Below are 19,572 nucleotides of genomic sequence, written 5' to 3' on the forward strand. Positions count from 1 at the left end.
CCTACAGTTGTCCTAATCAGTGCGGCTGTTTATTCCGCATGTCCCCTCGGTCAGTGAGAGATGTTTAATGCAGCGTGCTATAAATATTTAGCTCACTGCAACCTCTGTAACTGTAAAACAGACTGTGAGACGGTGAGAGTATCTATGTCTGTGTGAAAAAAACACAGTGTGTGTAGGTGCAAGTGTCAGCTAGGCAACCAACTGAAAACCCGGAATGTTGCACCATTCAGTATTCCCTAATTGATTTTCCAATCCAATGATCAAAAGTCATTTCACCGCCTCCGTAGCCACGAGTGATGCACCTTTTGACAGACTAAAATCTAGACTGATCCATCATTTTTATCTGCAATTATATGCAAATTTGCACACACACATTCTTGAAAGGTTAAACGTTCGTGGATTTTGCTCACATTGTCATAAGTGAGGTCCTGAATTATTAAGATCACAAGTAAAAAAAAAAAAGAACACTGAGCTTGACAGAGGTGATTTAAAAATAAATAAATAAATAAATAAATAAATAAATAAATAAATAAATAAATAAATAAATAAATAAAAATTCTGCAAAAAATAAAATAAAACACAAAAATAAAAAAACAAGCAGTTTTGCCCCTAAAACTCCTGGAGAGACTGAACTCTCTCATGCTAATATTCAGCATTATAAGATTATATTCTTTATTGTTTAGAGATGGTAAGACATAATCTATAGACATCTAGATTACCTATTAAATTATATATTTTTTTTATCTTAAACCGGCCAAAACCATCAAGTTTAGTAAATTATACTGTGCTGTATGTTAAAAATAGAAAATAGAACAAAATTAAATCATGCTATTTTGCTAATTTGACAGAATCCTTGAGAGTCCTGGACATTAAATCAAGCTTGCACATGCTAGTACACACAAAACATTAATCAATCGATCAGGGCTCTATATTTTCATTTCTGAAATACTGAAATATAATTATGAAATATTTTCTCGTGAAATACTGCTAAGGGATCGAAAATATTTGACATTAAAATAAATAAAAAGGTGATATCATTATCCTAACATTCTTCACCAATGAATATTAGAATAGATATAAACTGAACTAAAGCAATAAGCCGTCAGCAATAATGAAGGCAGACAGAGTAGAAAGACAAAGCCGCAATGCCAGAGCCAGACTTTATAAAGCTACACCTTCAGTCTGCTTTATTTATATCAGATGCAGTTTGATACAAACTTGTGTTTCATTAGTTATGAACTAGAGGGAAGCATTGAAACATGACGTTTTCACAAAGCAGCAGTGGCCAAAGTGAGCATAAAACAAGCAGGTAACATAAACCAACACAGACAAGAAAAGAAGATGAGGACTCTGAAAAGCCACATGCAACATGGAGGAAGTAAATAGGCATCATAATTAACCAATTAGGACCAGGTGGGTCCACACGCGCAAAACACGTGATAACACGCTGCCAGTGCACCCCCTAATGTTCCGGCAGAGAATGTCCAAGCAGAGTCCTGACAGTAATCCCCTCGAAGCATAGCTCTCGACGCGCCAATCTGGGACCCTACCCCAAAATCCTTGGAAATCCTGATCCCGGCAAAAACCCAGAAGGAGCGAAAGGAGCAGCCTGGCTCAATGGGTAGGCAAGGAGCATGGCGAAGCATAAGAGGAGAGCAAGAATCACAGCAAAGCACAGGCGGGGAATCGAGGAACATGGCAACAAGGCTGAGAGACAGACAGTAGTCATGATATACAAGACTGGGCTGATGCAGACCCACAGCTTCACTAAGCCCTGCTCACTACTGTCCTGTACTTCAGACATAGCGCATCTTATTGCTTAATCCCATGGATTCATTTTAGTGTATTAATGAGGTGTTTTTTTAATCAGCTTTATACCAGTAAGCAGTTCTCAGCTAAAATCTGATTCATGCTGAGTATGTACAGCTGCGACTCACTCCTCTAGCTTTGTCTTTTCTCCTTTTATTTGACAACATGGAAGCATGGCTGGCAAGGCGGAGGAGCTGCTGCCTGAAAGATTCAACAGCGGAAATATCGGAACTGATGGATTTTACACAACTGACACGGCCAAAAAAAAAAAAAAACCAGTCCTTTGTTAAACATGTAAAGGCAAGATTAGCATGTCGAGGACAGGCAACAAATTAGTCACCCCAAAAACCATCATGTATATATCATCATCACCATAACATGGGGAGTGAACACGAGTGTAACATCACTGTAGCCACAAGCAAATACTGTACACTTCAAAAATGTACTTTGGAGACAAAAAAAAAAAGAACGTGCTCAGAAGAAAAAAAAAATGGTTTAAACTGGTGTTTAAAATACACCCTTCTTAACCTGTCTAAATATATATATATATATATATATATATATATATATATATATATATATATATATATATATATATATATATATATAAAATATAAGAAAAAAGAAAAATATAATAAATATAAAAAAAAGAAAGAAAGATACTCTTATTGAGTAATTAAATTCTCACTCACTCTTCTTGTGCACTTACAATTTTAAACTTTCTTACCAATGGCCAAAAAAAATGGAAGACAGATACACAGGGCAGGTTTTTATCTAGCCCACTAGGAGCAATAAATTCAGAAAAAGGTTCACACAAAAGTTTTTATCTTCAAGGTAAATGGTGATATCAAGCCTATTCCTACTGTCTGAGATGCACCGAGTGCTTGTTCATCAGCATCTAACATTTGAAGCCTTTATCATCAACCACTAAAGCCAACAGAATCCTGAGCCACTTTATATCAGACTTACTGTATGGTGATGAAGTAATGTATTGGTTTCAACTGAATAAAAATGTCTGATGCAGCCTAAAATAAAACATAATAAGATTTTTTAATTTTTTTTTGCCAGATAGCCACTAGAGTGAATGTTAGTGTTGTCTGTGTTAGTATGAACTTGTTTTTAAGCAACTCGTTTTTTTTTCACTTAGATTAAATTAAGAGAAATCGATCATCCTATGTAAAATACTCTAAATGTTCAGCATGAGTGAGTACATGCAAGAGTGTTTGATACAGAGATTGTGTGTGTGTGTGTGTGTGTGTGTGTGTGTGTGTGTGTGTGTGTGTGTGTGTGTGGCTGATGCACAGTTACTTTCTCATTTAAAAAGTCGGCTGCAGTACAGCAGCTCTTAACAGGCCAGCACTGATGAGCAGCACACCTGCCTGAGATTACACACACACACACACACACACACACACACACACACACACACACACACACACACACACACACACACTGCTCACTTACTGTTCACTCACTGAATCCTAGCTGAAAATACGCTGAGTGACTAAATGACTAAGACCGGCTTGAGTACAGGTAGCTTCACATTCTCTCTTTAGTGCATCCAGGTGATAAATCTCTTATTAAGAAATGACTCAGGGTGTAATCCAGGAGCCCACAGGTCTCAGAACATCACAGAACATGTCACAACGTTCACTACTGCTTTGTAAACGTTTTATAAATGTTAAAACGATATGGTCTTGGAATATCGTTTATGAAACGTTCTTCTAACATTATGAATATTCAGTATACGTTCTCGTGATGTTGAGAGAAAACATTCTTAGAGTAGTAAAAATACATACTAAAAAATATAGATGTTGTACAAGACATTTTTGAAAGCTTTAAATAACCTTATAATAATGAAAGGAAAACATTTCCAAACAATGTCCCCACAACCGACGTGGAAAGGTTCAGAAAACAATACATAATACCATAATACCACAGTCCAGCAGCACCATTTCAACTCCGCGATCATACCTCTCATTCCTAACAAGCGTCAAACATCAAGACCGTTAGGTTCGTCGCATTCTAGATTGAGAACGACAAGGTAAGATAATTAGGTAAAAAGTTTTAATGACAAGTTTTTAAAAAAAATCTAAATTAAAAAACGTAAGCACGTTTTTTTCCGTTTGCACTTACTCTAGACCTGCCATCTGGTAGACCCACAAAACACAAGAACTTGTTTGTGGTATCTATTTCCAAACACACACACACACACACACACACACACACACACACACACACACACACACACACACACACACACACACTGTTCTGCAAACACAATAATCCCTGTCACATTCCTCACTGAAGCATACTAGCTGAATGTGTTTTGGTCTTTGAAGTATTATTCAGTTTCTTTTCTATATACATTATGTCTTTTTCTAAAGTTTGTGAATTTCAGTAACAGTTCTCATTACCGTATTCCTTATCAAGTAGTCTCTCATTTACAGTATAATTTTCAGTCTAAAATGGCAGAAGTAGAAGATTATTACACTGTGCCTATAATATAGTTGACAGGAACTGAATTGCAAAGACATTTATAATTATAATTATTATTTATAATGGTCTGTATTATATGTAATTAACAGGCTTTTGAAAGCATTGGATGTTTTGAATTTTATAGAAGCATTGATATACAGTATGTGTAACACACTTAACAGTCTGGTACCTATGCTGATTAAATATGGCCAGGACCATGCACACACGTCGTACCTATTCCACCCGTGAGCACAGTTTTGGGAGAAGACCATAGAACATATGGAGAGCGTATTTAATTCCACGCAGACAATCACCTGAGCTTAGGGTCAAACCTACAAGCTGTTAAGCTTTAACTGATGTTGTGTTTAGACTGTGCTTAGATCATTTATTAAATTCATGCTATATATCAGACAGTATATCAGTAGCCCAACAATCAGTAGTCCAACACCTTAACCACTGAGCTACAGTACCACATCCCCTTTAAAGGAGACTACCATGGGTGCTTGGTAAGTCACCCACAGAACAGAGAACCTTGCCATAACTTTCACTACTGCTTTGTAAAGCTTATGCAAACGTTAAACCAATATGTTCTTGGAAAATTCTTTATGAAATGTTATAAAAATGCCAATCAGCTAATCAACTAAAAACACCTACAAAGGATTCAGGAGCCATCAATATGGTCTCTCGGTTTGGTTCACTAGGCTGCACAATCATAGGGAAGACTGCTTATCTGACAGTTGTCCAGAAGACAATCGTTGACACCCTTCACAAGGAGGGTAAGGCACAAACATTCATTGCAAAGTAGCTGGCTGTTCACGGAGTGCGGTATCCAAGCATGTTTACAGACAGTTGAGTGGAAGGAAAAAGTGTGGAAGAAATAAGATACACAACCAACTCGAGAGAACCGCAGCATTGAGAGGCTCGTCAAGCAAAATCCATTAAGAATTTGGGTGAAATTCACAAGGAATGGACTGAGGCTGGGATCAAGTCATCAAGAGCCACCACACACAGACGTGTCAAGGAACTTGGCTACAGGTGTCATATTGCTCTTGTTAAGTCAATCCTGAACCACAGACAACGTCAGAGGTGTCTTAGCTGGGCTAAGGAGAAGAAGAACTGGACTGTTGCCCAGTGGTCCAAAGTCTTATTTTCAGATAAGAGCAAGTTGTGTATTTCATTTGGAAACCAAGGTCCAAGAGTCTAGAGGAAGGGTGGAGAAGCTCACACCACAAGTTGCTTCAAGTCCAGCAGCTTTTTTTATTGGTCTTCTAAATTATTTTAAATTTTTAGATTATTATTTTGTGAATTTGTGGGTTTTTGTTAAATGTAAGCCAAAATCATCAGAATTAAAAGTACCAAAGACTTAAACTACGTCGGTCTGTGTGTAATGAATTTATATAATACACAAGTTTCACTATTTGAGTTGAATTACTGAAATAAAGTAACTTTTCCACGACATGTGAATTTATTGAGATGCATTTGAATATTCATTAATTCATATATTCATTCATTTTCTACCGCTTATCCGAACTTCTTGGGTCACGGGAAGCCGTCATCTCAGGCGTCATCGGGCATCAAGGCAGGATACACACCTGGACGGAGTGCCAACCCATCACAGGACACACACACACACACACTCTCATTCACTCACACACTCACACACTATCGACAATTTTCCAGAGATGCCAGTCAACATACCATGCATGTCTTTGGACCGGGGGAGGAAACCGGAGTACCCGGAGGAAACCCCCGAGGCACAGGGAGAACATGCAAACTCTGCACACACACAAGGCGGAGGCGGGAATCGAACCCCCAACCCTGGAGGTGTGAGATGAACGTGCTAACCACTAAGCCACCGTGCCCCCCACCTGAATATTACTAATATATTTTTAAAGATTAAAAGAATGTGGTAAAAAAATAGATGTTGTACGAGACCATAAGAAAACTAGACATTTTTGTAAGCTATAAATAACGTTATAATAATGACAAGAAAACATTTCAAAACAATGTTCCCACGACCAATGTCTCTTCTTTAACTCAGCTATAACACTACTCACTACACAACCACACTATCCTTATAACTGGTCAGCTTTAATCTAAACATTGACACACAGTAAGATTAATAATTTAGTGCAGCTGCCAGATATTTGCTGTAATATTTACAACAGACCAGCTGCTATTTCTTACAAGAGCTTTGAACGATTTAAAGTATGTACGCACGGAGATACGAAACTTCGCACAAAAACAAATCAGAAACTTGGGAATAGACTGGAAGAGCACGGAGGTTAATAGTGTAAAGGAGGAGGTGTTTTTCTAGCACTCTGTGTGCAGACAGTAGTTTGTCATTATTGTTTAAACTGTCTAGTCCCCTGATGCGAACACACATCATCAGACAAGTGGTTTGTCAATATTTTCCCGTCCTCACAATAAGTGCTGCCAGACTTTTCAATTATGCATGCTATAAGAGAATTATTCCAAACTTGATGAGTGCACGCTCGATTGAAACCCCGCTCCTCTACTGATCCTCAACAAGGGGCAAGATTACTTAAAAGGCTGGTGTGAATATAGGGCATATGCTGAGCACAATGCAGTCTAGTCGCCTCTTCGCCGAGAAAAATCAATACGGGACACTGCTTTTTATTTAGTGAACATTTAATCATATTAAAACAGAAGTAAGGGATAGCAAAAATGTGCTTGCTGCTTGAGTATTGATTTATTTAATTATAAAGAAAAAGGACTTTCATGATTTTGCTCGAATCGCTTGTTGTGGCTTCAGTGTTTTTGTGATGTAAACATGCATGAGGCGCTTTTAGAAAAGCTAATGTCGCTAAGTGCCTTCACACACACATAAACATAATCTCTAGCCCTGTCTTCTTTTTTTTGTTAAGAAGTCTCAGTGTCAATTGCATGCTTTGGAGCAGGCAGCTGGCCGGAGGCACAGAGATGTGGCATTTGTGCCTATGTCATTACCCTGTGACACTGCGGCCATGATGAGCAGCTGTCCGTAATACTCGCCAGATCCCACAAGCCATCACCATTTCCTCTGCTTATGGCCGGAAACAAGCACAAATAAATCATGTTTCTATTCGAGTAATGGAGATTCATTTGAAAACATGCAGATCCAGATTAGGTGGATTGCTGTTCCGTCGTCACACTAACCCGCTGTCTGGCTCTGAAACTGTGCTGGTGGCTATAAAGTCATTAGATGTTAGTGAGTACAAATAGCTGATACGTATTCATCAGTTTCCTGTCAAGTAATCTACTTAGCCGATAACATGTGGTGGTGGGAAAGACAGGATGAGACAGAAAGGGAGGGCGAGAGAGAGAGAAAGAAAGAAGTTGAGAGGAGGGGGAAATAAACAGAGAAAGCTGAACAGCTTTCCGCCAAAAAAAAAAAATACAAATGAACACCCTCTTCATCTTATCAGCTGGGTGTTTTCCTGTTGTTGTTGTTGTTGTTGTTTTTTTCTTCTTAAGTGTTAGGCTTTTGAGAACCCTCCACACTTCTCTACCCAACACACAGATCATTCAGTAAGGGTCTAACGAAATCCACTCAACAATCTACAATAAGTGGGTCTACTGCAAGTGGATTCTCAGTAGCATGGTTTAAAACAGTCCCTCATTAACACATAACCTCAGTAAATCATCAGATTAAAGCCTGAGGACAGAAAGCCCTAGCTGCTAGTTTGAACAGTTCTACTGCCTAAAAGATAGCTCTGAGAATAACAGAGCAATAAATACTTTTATTTTTAAGTGAGTGGCACTGATAACATGAGCAGGATGAGCACGTATTCTTCTGGTCTACCTACGTTTTCTACACTGTTGGTTCGTTTTAGATTCTATAAAATGATCCAACAACATTACATCAACAACATTATCACGTCCTCTTATTACTTATGTTACAGCAGCCACACACAGTCTCTACATGTCTTGAAGTTAACAAGACTATAAGACAACAACAACAACAACAAAACAGTTTATTATGTAACTGAGCAACAGAAAGTGCAAGGAAACTTCCTTCCATTCCATAAACATGAAATAAACATCTCTTAACCAAAATCTCCACAACATCTTATAAACAATGCAAAGAAATATTGTTCAGTTGCTATTATTAGTAGTAGTAGTTGTTGTAATATTTTATATGGAGAGTATATTGTATTGTATACCATACAAACCCCCCATCACTGAGCTGTTACTATAAAAACAATAATGTATTAGAGCTCATACATTAATATAAAACAGTACTTTAAAATCTGTGCACTTACAGAAAATCAGCACATGAAATTCCAAACTGAGAATTTAAATGCATTACAACTCATTAACAAACTAATGAACAAATAAATAACAGATCACAAATTTCAGCATTAATAAAGCGTGAATAATTTTCAGACTCCGTTTTAGCAGTTAACAATCACAGATCTTATTTAGTGGGGCAGTATTGATCCGGGAAGCCTTGTCAATTTGGCTTACTTGGTTAATTATTAAAGAAAAAAACAAAACAAAAAACAAGAAGGATGTATGAAAATCCCCTAAGACTAATACAAGGGTCAAATCAGCATGGTGTTAAGTTTTAACGACACATCACCTTAAAGGTGGGGTCTCCGTTGTTTGAGAAATGCTTTAGAAAACTGCGTTGGGCTGCCAAACAAAACAAAAACAAAACTAAAGTGTAGCAAATGAGCAGAAAGGGTGGTGTCTTGTCAGAGTTAGGGTTAGGGTTGAAAGCGGTTTTAACACTGACAAATGGTGGATAAAAACAAAGAAAAAAGCGAAGAAAGGCTTACGATAAGGCAAGAAATAGGACCCATGTCAATATAGGATCAGCTTTCCTGGAGAGAACCGAAGAAGCGGGAAGGCCTGAGATGGGACGCCGAGGTCGCTTTTTTCCTTCTCGATAGTTGAGTAACGTTGGTTTTGCTTTGTTACACAGAACTAATATATGCTGTTTGCATGATTATGCCTGTGTGTCATTTTTGCTTGTTTGTTTATCTGCAATCGTATTGTTTTCCATTCAGCTATGATAAAGACACATTTCTTTCTATTAGTTGCCTGGGTTACGTATGTATGTGTGGGCGGAGCTATCAATACAGGGGTGGGACCCATTTGGGTTAGGGGCGTGTTTGTTTTGGTGATTTCAACAATGTCAACATTGGCTTTCAAACAACGGAGACTCCACTTTTAACTAAACCTTTAATCAAAACTCACACACAAGGCAACAATATTTTAGTGTGGTATTTTTGATGTAATATTTACTTCATTCCTGAAAAACATGCTTAATAAATTATTCTTATATTAATTTTATTTGGTTGGTTATTTAATTGTTTTTTGTTTTTTTTAATTAAATTAAGACAAGAGTTCGTTACTGTGTTAATTCTGATGTAAAGTTTATGGCATGTTCGTTTTAGGTGATGTGTTAAATAATGTCAGTTAAAGAAACAAATAAAGAAACAAATAAATGTCAAAATGTCTAAACTCAGCTACTGTACTGTTTTTAACAAACAGACTCTACCTAGAGCCGCTATTAAATATCGAATGCAGCATTTCCAATATTACACAGATGTACAGAGGCTGCAGCAGCCTGAAGGTAAACTCTGGGAGGAAATTGCAGGGATTTGATTTAGTCCCCAGGCTTTGGAATTCGCTGATAAGGACAGCAGATATATTAGGTGTCAACATGGGAGGGATGATTGACTGGAGGGAGATGCAATCAAAATGACGGCAAAGAATTTTAAGGGATCTCTTTCTCTAAACTGCAAACAGTATTCTCTAGAAACAACAACAAAGAATGCAGTCTATCTAAGCTGTTTGCTTATGCATTTGCTAAGCCATCATAGCCATTTCGAAGCCATCTTTTTCACTGGTTTTTGATGTGGAGACCCAGGAGGCTGACCTCAAAAGGAAATTGCCAGTAGCAAGGCTGCATGTGGAGCCCAAGACCTCTAGTATACAGCAAATACATAAATAAATCACACCCATTTCATATTCTGCAAACTGGTAAACTAGAAGAGATTTGCTATAGAAGGCTGTCTGATGCATACAATTAAGCTGTAACTGAATAGGATAAGAGCTTTGTGTTGTGTTTAGTGAACCAAGTTGCCATGTGCAGTTTGTTCGTGTCTTAGATGCTGGAAAAGCATGGTTTTAACGTGTATTTTTCTAGACACCATGTCCAGATTTATTTTTAAACTCCACTGTGAATAAGAGTCAGACCTAAAAGTGAAGAAACTGCAACATTAAATAATTCAGTGTCATGTTTGGTGCAAAGCAACTATTTTGTTTTTTACTGACTCGCTGCAACGAATGCATTCGGTCCTAGATATGGTTCTTCCTTAAACTCAAAAAGCAAGCATCCTGTGATGAATTGTACCTTAGAACCATTCCTGAGATCATTTATTTCCCAAAAGAACATACACCAAAAAATATAATTGCATTTCTGTGGTTATTGTTGAGAAGGTTAACCAAAGGCCTATATGTACCAAGTAAGGAAATACATAAATCACAGAGAGAGAGAGAGAGAGAGAGAGAGAGAGAGAGAGAGAGAGAGAGAGAGAGAGAGAGATTTGTTGACAGGAAGAAATGAAAGACTACATCACTACATGCAGCTCCTCTGACAGTGACAACCCTTAATTATGACTTGTCATGAAAACTATGAGTTGCAGGACTCCAGAGTGATTTACTGTATACAAAGGCACACTTAAATGACTAAGCTGACATTTATCAAGCTTGATGCTGGAAAAAAATCAACAGTAAGTCCAAGGTCTTGTCCTGAAAAAAAAATGTCTCTGAGAATCTGAGAGCAAAGTTTAACTCTGGGATACATGGGATGATATTCATTGTGATGCTGTGAAAATGTAATTAAGAGGAAAATATCAAAACTGAAACTGTGCCTAACTAAAAGGTCAGAAGCTAACATTTGTCCATTCTGAGCAATTGCATATGATTATGAAATTGGCAACGGTATTGCATGTTAATGCATTATTAATGAATGCCACATGATGCAGGCGCTAAAGCCTGACCTATGTCTTCAGTCATAAGCATAATCATGTGGGTCATCATTATTTATGATCGTGATGTGAACATACACGCGACTGGTTACAAATAAATAAGAGAGAAAAAAAAAGAAACACATTTTGGACCCAGGAGTTGAAATCAAGTTGATTTAGTATATATTTGTATTTGTTCTGTTCGGATAAACATAATAGCACTTGCTTTAACCTGTGGCATGCTTTCATCTAACCCTATGTAATGTGCTTGCCTCTAAGCCAGTGTCACACTCTAAGGTGTTGATGTAGGTTAATACAGTACAATACCCCTTACTGATAACAAGATAACATGTGACTGGGTGACACAAAGGGAGTCGTCAACGTCACTATAAGGTCATTTGCAAATATTATGCTGATACTGGTTACCTTGTAATTGTATATAGTGTAGATAAATGATGTATAATCTCAATAAGACTGTATAATGCTAATGGACTCATGCTGATTACAAACAGTGTAAGCCACACATGTTGGACAGTAAGAACCCTGAAAAAGAAATTGAACTTAAAAAAAAAATTGCACAATAACATTAAACAAAGAAACAAAACGTATTTAGCTAGATCAAAAGACAGCAGCATTTAATGATGGGGAAAGATTCACTGCTGAACCTCATCAAGTCTAACTGCAATACATTTAGCCTAGTTTAGCTCCCACTGGCATCAAATGCCAACTAAAAAGACATCCAGAGCTGCATAATAAAAAGACGTAGCAGACAGTGATCAAGAAATGATCCAGGAAGCCACAATCTTAAGACAAAATTAAAAAATAGTTCTAAGACAAGGTACAGTATAGTAGACCCAGAGACAAGCACATGATCAACACTGATGACAGACAGATGGACAGACAGACAGACAGACAGACAGACAGACAGACAGACAGACAGACAGACAGACAGACAGATAGATAGATAGATAGATAGATAGATAGATAGATAGATAGATAGATAGATAGATAGATAGATAGATAGAGGAATTAAGGCCCAGTTCGTACCTGAGGAAGACAGTCTCTCCCTGTCGGACAGTTATGTTGTCCATCACGGTATTATCGGACTGTGTGTCCCCCTGACTCCGTACCGGCAGACCTGCAGGAATAACAAGCATCAACCTGAGACTCAGAGACACAACACGCCGCCACACACACTCTCCCATCATCTTTCCCAATGCCGCTTCACTGGACACACACACGCGCGCGCGCGGCTGAAGTGTGTTATAGAGCCATTAGAGCTGCTTTCTTAATCCGGAATGTCTCTGCAGGTAGACGGAAATCCCCTGCGCACTGGAAGCGGGTGGAGCGCGCGCAAGCCGCTCGTGCCGTCACAGGATTAGCATCTTACTGAAAGTCTGTGTAGTCCTGTGGCAAATATACACTATCCTCGCATTGCACGAATTGCTTAGGTTGTTGTTATTCTTCTTCTTTTTTCCCCTTCCGATCGAAATCCCCTATAATGGCCAGATTACACTCTGGACTACTTTAAAGTTCAGAGCGCGTGCGTGGCTGCTCAGCGGTCTTTGGCTGTAAATGGGATGCGTGTTTGTGTGCGCGCACGGACAAGCGCGCGCGCACACACACACATAGAGCAACGGGTTTGGGGATAAGGATTTGCTTCGCGCGCGCGTGTGTACGTTCATGTATAAATATATACTTTCACGCTTTCTTTGGTTGTGAAGTAAAGAAAAAATAGCAGTAAAAGGCAGTTCCGCGTGCGCCTCACTTCTTCTGTTAAACACCGCACAGCTAATGCATTCTTTCTAGACCTGTACAGTTAGTGCACTACATTGCGTCCTCACTGCACATTACGCGGCGTACAATTGTGAGGCGTTTTGGACTCAACCGTCCAATAGACTCGCATGAGCGCGTGGGAGAAGAAGATTAATAGTTGCTTAGTGTGTTATGAATGGAGAGGCGTCTTCAGTCATTCCAAGGAATATAAACCAATTACAGACAAGGATGTGGTAATTGGATGGTGGGTCTGCTCTTAGATGGGAAGAGATGAGTGTCTGAATCACTTTCCTATGTTTACTCTGTCTTTTTTTTTTTTTTTTTTTGCTTTTGTTTTTTTCCCTAGTTGCTTAAGATTTCCGAGCTTCCATCTCTCTCTCTGAAGTACTTTGTAAATTGATCCGTTTTATAAGTCCTTCTTTTTACACCTCACATACTTTGGATACTTTGGCACAGACATGTAATGTGTCATAATTTCCAGGGATGTATCACATTACATCACAACATATCACATTTTTTTTTAAAGCAGGAGCAAACAGTTTAGTCTACTGTGTAATTAGTCGATTTTTGTGTGTGTGTGTGGGGGGGGGGGGGTTGTGGCTTCTGGGTGCTTCAAACGTTGTAGCAACAGTTTGGATGTGATTATAAGGTGTCCACGAAGATTTGGTGATATGGTGTGTGTGTGTGTGTGTGTGTGTGTGTGTGTGTGTGTGTGTGTGTGTGTGTGTGTGTGTGTGTGTATGTGTGTGTGTGTGTGCTGTTGTTGGACAGTGGGACAAAATACCTGCTCACACAGGGTTATGTTTATACTTTACACACTTATAAAGCTCAGCACATATAGTAACCCAAGCTCAGGAACAATCAATGGACACGTTCATTGTATAAACAAAGTAGAAAGCCAGTCAGCCTTCAATGGTGGAGAAAACCAGAAAACCACATGGCATAGGCAGGAATCAAAGCCCTGACCCCAGAGGTGCGAGGTAGACATGAAGACCACTGAGCCATCATGCCCCAAGCCCTAAAACCACATGTCAGCTTGAACTATTTCAAAATTCACATCAAACTGTCAGATCATTAAACACTGTTCAGCCTCGAGAGAGAGTAGTTAGAGATTAAAACAAGCACATTTACAGCATCCCACAGGGTTCTGTGTTAGGCCCCCTGTTGTCTCCCTGAATTCAGAGGCCATTGGATGTGCTTTTGAAGCATATTGCTAGCTTTAACTCCTCTGAAACACAGCTTCTAAAAGGTGTAATAAATCCAGGTTAATAAATAAATTGTTTTATAAATAAGCAAGTGTTGAACTTGACCCATTCATAGGTCCTGTGGCATTTATCTTATCAATTCATTACCCTAAATATTTTGGATTTATAGTTACGATAGTAATTGTATCTATCAATATGATGAATTAAAACCAGTTGGTCTGACCTTATTGTTGTTGTTATTTGTATATCAGTACTGACATTGTTCTTACACTGCCATCACTTGTGGTTATAAGCTTGATGATGCTGTTGACAGCACTGAAAAACATGGTAGGCATCAAAGCCAAAAAAAAAATCCCACTTCATTACTTGTCCACTTAAGCACACATGCTTGAAATCCTTTAATCACTGCATGTGGCATGTGAGCATATTCTAATTGATTTTTATTACATTCGCATTCTGGGAGGCTTTTAAGACTCTTATTTATTAATTTGAACAAAATGCAGTGCTGGGATGTGATGGGAATCCCAACTCTTCTCAAAGAGTCAAATCATATGATTCAGCTCACCTAAAACATTCAAGTGTTTCTTTTCCCAATCGACTCATCGCCGTTGTTATTAGATGCCAAAGTTAGCAATACTATGACTCTTTATTGTTTGTCTGTCACAAACATTATTCCACTTACTGTACATTCTATCACATTCTATTACAAGTGTGTACTGTTGGCACACTGTTGAACTAAAAGAGGAAGCTGCATTGCCTACATATATAAAAAGAGGCTCATGTACCTGTATATAAGTTAGGTCACAAAGTTTACTCAAATATAAGCCAGCTTGTTTTTTCCCGAATAACACATCACAAATTCAGTGCAAATGTTTTCGGCCTGATGGATTTACACCTACATGTACACGAGCATTGATTGCTTTTTGATGATTCATTACATTGCAGTACTACTAATCTCACTCAAGTCAATTTAATGAAAGTCAGTCAGCAATATATGTGTGTAGGTGACAAAGGCAAGCAAGCAAACAAATAAATACATTTCAGACTTAAAGCATTAATATTTCCTTAGCTCTTTCAATAAAGGTAAAAAAAAAGACACAACTAGATTTATAATTGCAAGCTGATTAAAGCAAACAATGATTTATTCAACACTGTTAGGAATGTGTAGCATCCTGTCCTGATATTGTCCTAGAGTCTTTCTCTGTAGTGCAGAGTTTGGTGTTTCATCATACCGAGATGCACGAACTGGCAGCACATTTATCTACTGTTAAAGGTGTTTATCAGACTGCATGGATATGAGAGTGTAGTTTGCACAAATGTATTTATTTATGGATGATACCATCAGAACAGTTTTGTCACTAATTGCCTAGTGTGGAAGGTAATAATTTTGTGTTTTTGAGCTGAGCTTGTTTGCAAGCTGTTTTAAAGATGTTGAATATTTACTTCAGTATAATTAGTAGAGAAATGCAATTGAATGCGTTTTCTCCAGACTGTATGTGTTTAACTTACATTAAGTACTGTGAATTGGAACTTATGAACAATATTACTGAAACAGCCAATAGTTGCAAGTGTATATATAAGACTGTGAAAATAAGATGTACTGTACTTTTAACTGAGATGTGGCGGCAATTCGAAAATAAAATAAAAAAAGCATCACTCCTGTTTTCGGTTCCATGGCTAAGATATTCAGACAAAGTTAAGTATAAAGGGATATATAGTATGGAAGGCTAGAGGCACTATCAAAAATGGACCACCGACACATCATTTTGAATGTCAAGCATCATGCTCAATTCCAAGGCCATGGATCTCTGCCAGAAATGTGTGGGATGCTTTCTTCAGCATAGATAAGAGACGTTCCCTCTACTGAAGGAGTGTAAGCAGCTTGGGATCTCATTTACAAGTAATGGAAAAAGAGAGGTCAATGGCAACAATGTTAAAGTCCACATGCTGGTCTATAGTGGTGACGAAGTGGACAAAGATTGAGTTTCCAGTTGTTATTATTTACATCCCTATCTCCACATATGGTTCTGAGGTGGATGGTTGTGACCAAAAAAATAAGGTCACAATGACAGGCAGGAGAGATGAGGTTCCTCCCAGGAGAGAGCCTCAGAGTCGAGCCAACATCCCTCCACTTTGAGAGGAGACAAGTGAGGTTCACACATTCTACAAGGATGTCCCATGGTTAGATTATTATTCATTTTAGAACTCTCATAAATACCCTGAGACCAATTTTTTTTAACAATTGCTTTAAGATATGTCAACAACACAGAATAAAAACTTAAGGAATTTAAAATATGCTTAGTAATAATAGGTATGTGCCAAATTGCATATGTACTGTATTTACTATTTTGCACCATTTTGTAGAATAAATATGTGAGTAGAAACTCACTTCAGATACCAGGATTATGCACAATGTATATAATCACTGACAATAGCAATTTTCTATTATTTAAGAAAAAAATACTACTAAATTTAACATATTCTGCTAAAGCTAACAGAATCAAATTTCAAGCATTTGACCATTTTGATCATTTGCCGTTGACTGGGAAACTGCTTATTTTTGTGCTTAATAAAGTATAGAAAATCCATTAGTGCTCCATTTCATACAATACTACCCTTCTAAAATCCATACACTATTTGGTAGAGCACATAGTGCAAGTGCATAGTATATATTATATAGTCATTTAGGACACAGCTAACGACCCAGGGAATGACACCAACATTATACTTTTCCCCTTAACAATCCTATGTTATATGTTTCTGCATACGTCAAATAAGAAGATCTGAATTAAACAATAGGTATGTGTGTCAGGCTATATTAATGAGCTAATTTCTAGTGTGGATCAGAAGGTCATAGGTGGCATGTACCCATTAAAGTACAATGAAGAGGACAGCACATCTGAAAATCAGTCTACTAGAAAGTGTGGTGTGCGCTGCATGTTAAAGTACTAGTAATAGAAAATTTCTGCAATTTCAAATTCAAGCAAAGTATTCATAGAGACATTATCGAGGAAGAACCAACAGGAAGTATGGAGAAATGCCTGCCTGGTTACTAAAATAAACTTGACAGCGAGGGAAACTTTTAGAAGCTGTTCAAAAACTATTTTAGAAAGTGAGAGGACACAAAAACAGGAGAAACTCTGGAGTATTTGGGCTGCATTCCAACCATATACTATTTACCTGTGTGCTTTTGGCTAGCGGCAGATGTGAACAAAAGGGAGTATATTTAGTATAGTACTCAGAGTGGCCCTTTGCTAACTGTATAATCTACTGAGACTTTTTTGATGCACACCATATGGTGTCTCTCCTTTAAGAAATATTGTCCACTGGGAACCAGTAATAATCAGGTCTCAGTGGCAGCAGCAGACTGCAAAGGAAATGTCAAAATATGTCATACACAAGAGAATATGTGGGTGGCCATGTATTGTGTACTGTGTGGATTGACAGATGTGATCTCTTTAGCATTTTTATGAGATACTGCTTTAATTAATTAACTGCAATTAATGTAGTTTAAACCCTGTTCTGAGATGATGAGTAAATAGAAAATGACCATTTTCAGCTGGCTATAGACTAAATAGTAGAAATAGCACAAATTTATAGACAGGCTGACTACACAATTTGTCTTAAACAAACAAACCAAAAAAAAAACAAAAAACACAACCTTGTCTTGACTTAGCCAACACAATAAATTGTTCAGTATGTCAAAAGAAGAGGGAAAAAACTCCAAGACCCTCGAAATGTTCTAGAGGTAGCTCTGTATCAGCTACACCTATATTTATCTACACCACTCAAGCATTTTCATTTATACTGTAAATGTGAAGCCAAACAGCAGACATCTCCTATCATTCCTCATCCGTACTGCATGGCTGTTTTGTACTGCAGAATATGTTAGCATAAAGCTAGCCTACTAGATAACTGTTAATTAGCTCACAATTGCATTATTCTCAACATTTCATTAATAGAGTATCCAAATATGTGGGACCCAAACTTTGCATACAGAGGGGCAATTTTGCCCTTAGTGGCATATTATTTTATGTCACCCTAAAACCATTTCAAACCAGATGTTTGCTCCAGGCTTCTAATTAATTTCTAAAACAATACAGTACAGACCAAAAGTTTGGACACACCTTCTCATTCAAAGAGTTTTCTTTATTTTCATGACTATGAAAATTGTAGATTCACACTGAAGGCATCAAAACTATGAATTAACACATGTGGAATTATATACGTACATAACAAAAAAGTGTGAAACAACTGAAAATATGTCATATTCTAGGTTCTTCAAAGTAGCCACCTTTTGCTTTGATTACTGCTTTGCACACTCTTGGCATTCTCTTGATGAGCTTCAAGAGGTAGTCACCTGAAATGGTCTTCCAACAGTCTTGAAGGAGTTCCCAGAGATGCTTAGCACTTGTTGGCCCTTTTGCCTTCACTCTGCAGTCCAGCTCACCCCAAACCATCTCGATTGGGTTCAGGTCCGGTGACTGTGGAGGCCAGGTCATCTGGTGCAGCACCCTATCACTCTCCTTCATGGTCAAATAGCCCTTACACAGCCTGGAGGTGTGTTTGGGGTCATTGTCCTGTTGAAAAGGTGGTGTGTCCAAACTTTTGGTCTGTACTGTACATCCTACTCTTCTCTTTCTACTTCTCCTGATTAGGAGTTGTCCTTCCTTAAGTTCATGCTGATTGTTCTATATAAGATCTAAATAAACTCCTGTCCCTGGCCAATCAGAACTTTCCACATACTGGCACAAGTGGACAGCCTGGCATCACTTGCATGCCAAGTTGGGTATATATGCTCAGAATTCTGAATAAACCATCTGTGTGTGTCTATAGCTTGACTCTCCAAACCGGGAATAAAAAAACAACTAATAGTTTATGAGTTTTGTTTTTGTTTTCAGCTAGCCTTTAAAAATTCCTCTGGCAAAAGAACAGCATATTAAATCCATTCTCAAGACTGGATCAGGGATCTGTTGCAATGTTGCACTAGACTTTAACAGGAAACGCGGCAAGAGCCCAAACTGGGCGCCAAAGGTGAGACAGACGACTCTATGATTACGGTGTTTTGTTAAGTGTTAATTCCTCTGTGTTTGAAGACTTCATTTCCACCCTATATATCATCAGTTTAGTTTAATAGTAGCATTAGCTATGATGGTAGCTACCTGACTAGCTCAGTTTACAGATTCTGTGTAATATACAGAACAGTATGCAAACTGGACAGTGCTAATTTGTATTGTCCCATAGTGTTTTATATTGGATGTTTGCACTTAGCTCTGTGATGTTCTATGTACAGTACAGTAGCTCTGTGTCGTTTTATGTAG

General features: G+C 38.1%; 1 protein-coding gene across 10 annotated transcripts in view; it reads right to left on the reverse strand.

The window, feature by feature from the left end:
• The window catches only part of ntm (neurotrimin), a 367,086-nt gene that overhangs the window by 108,651 nt on the left and 238,863 nt on the right, over window positions 1-19,572 (reverse strand). For 7 of the 10 annotated variants that reach the window (XM_027150958.2, XM_027150952.2, XM_027150968.2 and 4 more), the window contains exon 2: window positions 12,318-12,408. In XM_027150958.2, the coding sequence (XP_027006759.1) occupies window positions 12,318-12,408 (91 nt within the window). Of the gene's footprint in view, window positions 1-12,317; window positions 12,867-19,572 lie in introns of those variants that run through there. The other 3 variants (XM_027151006.2, XM_027151015.2, XM_027151025.2) reach the window with 3 other exon arrangements.

Source organism: Tachysurus fulvidraco, chromosome 20 (assembly GCF_022655615.1).
Source record: "Tachysurus fulvidraco isolate hzauxx_2018 chromosome 20, HZAU_PFXX_2.0, whole genome shotgun sequence".
In the NCBI taxonomy this organism is placed as follows: domain Eukaryota; kingdom Metazoa; phylum Chordata; class Actinopteri; order Siluriformes; family Bagridae; genus Tachysurus; species Tachysurus fulvidraco.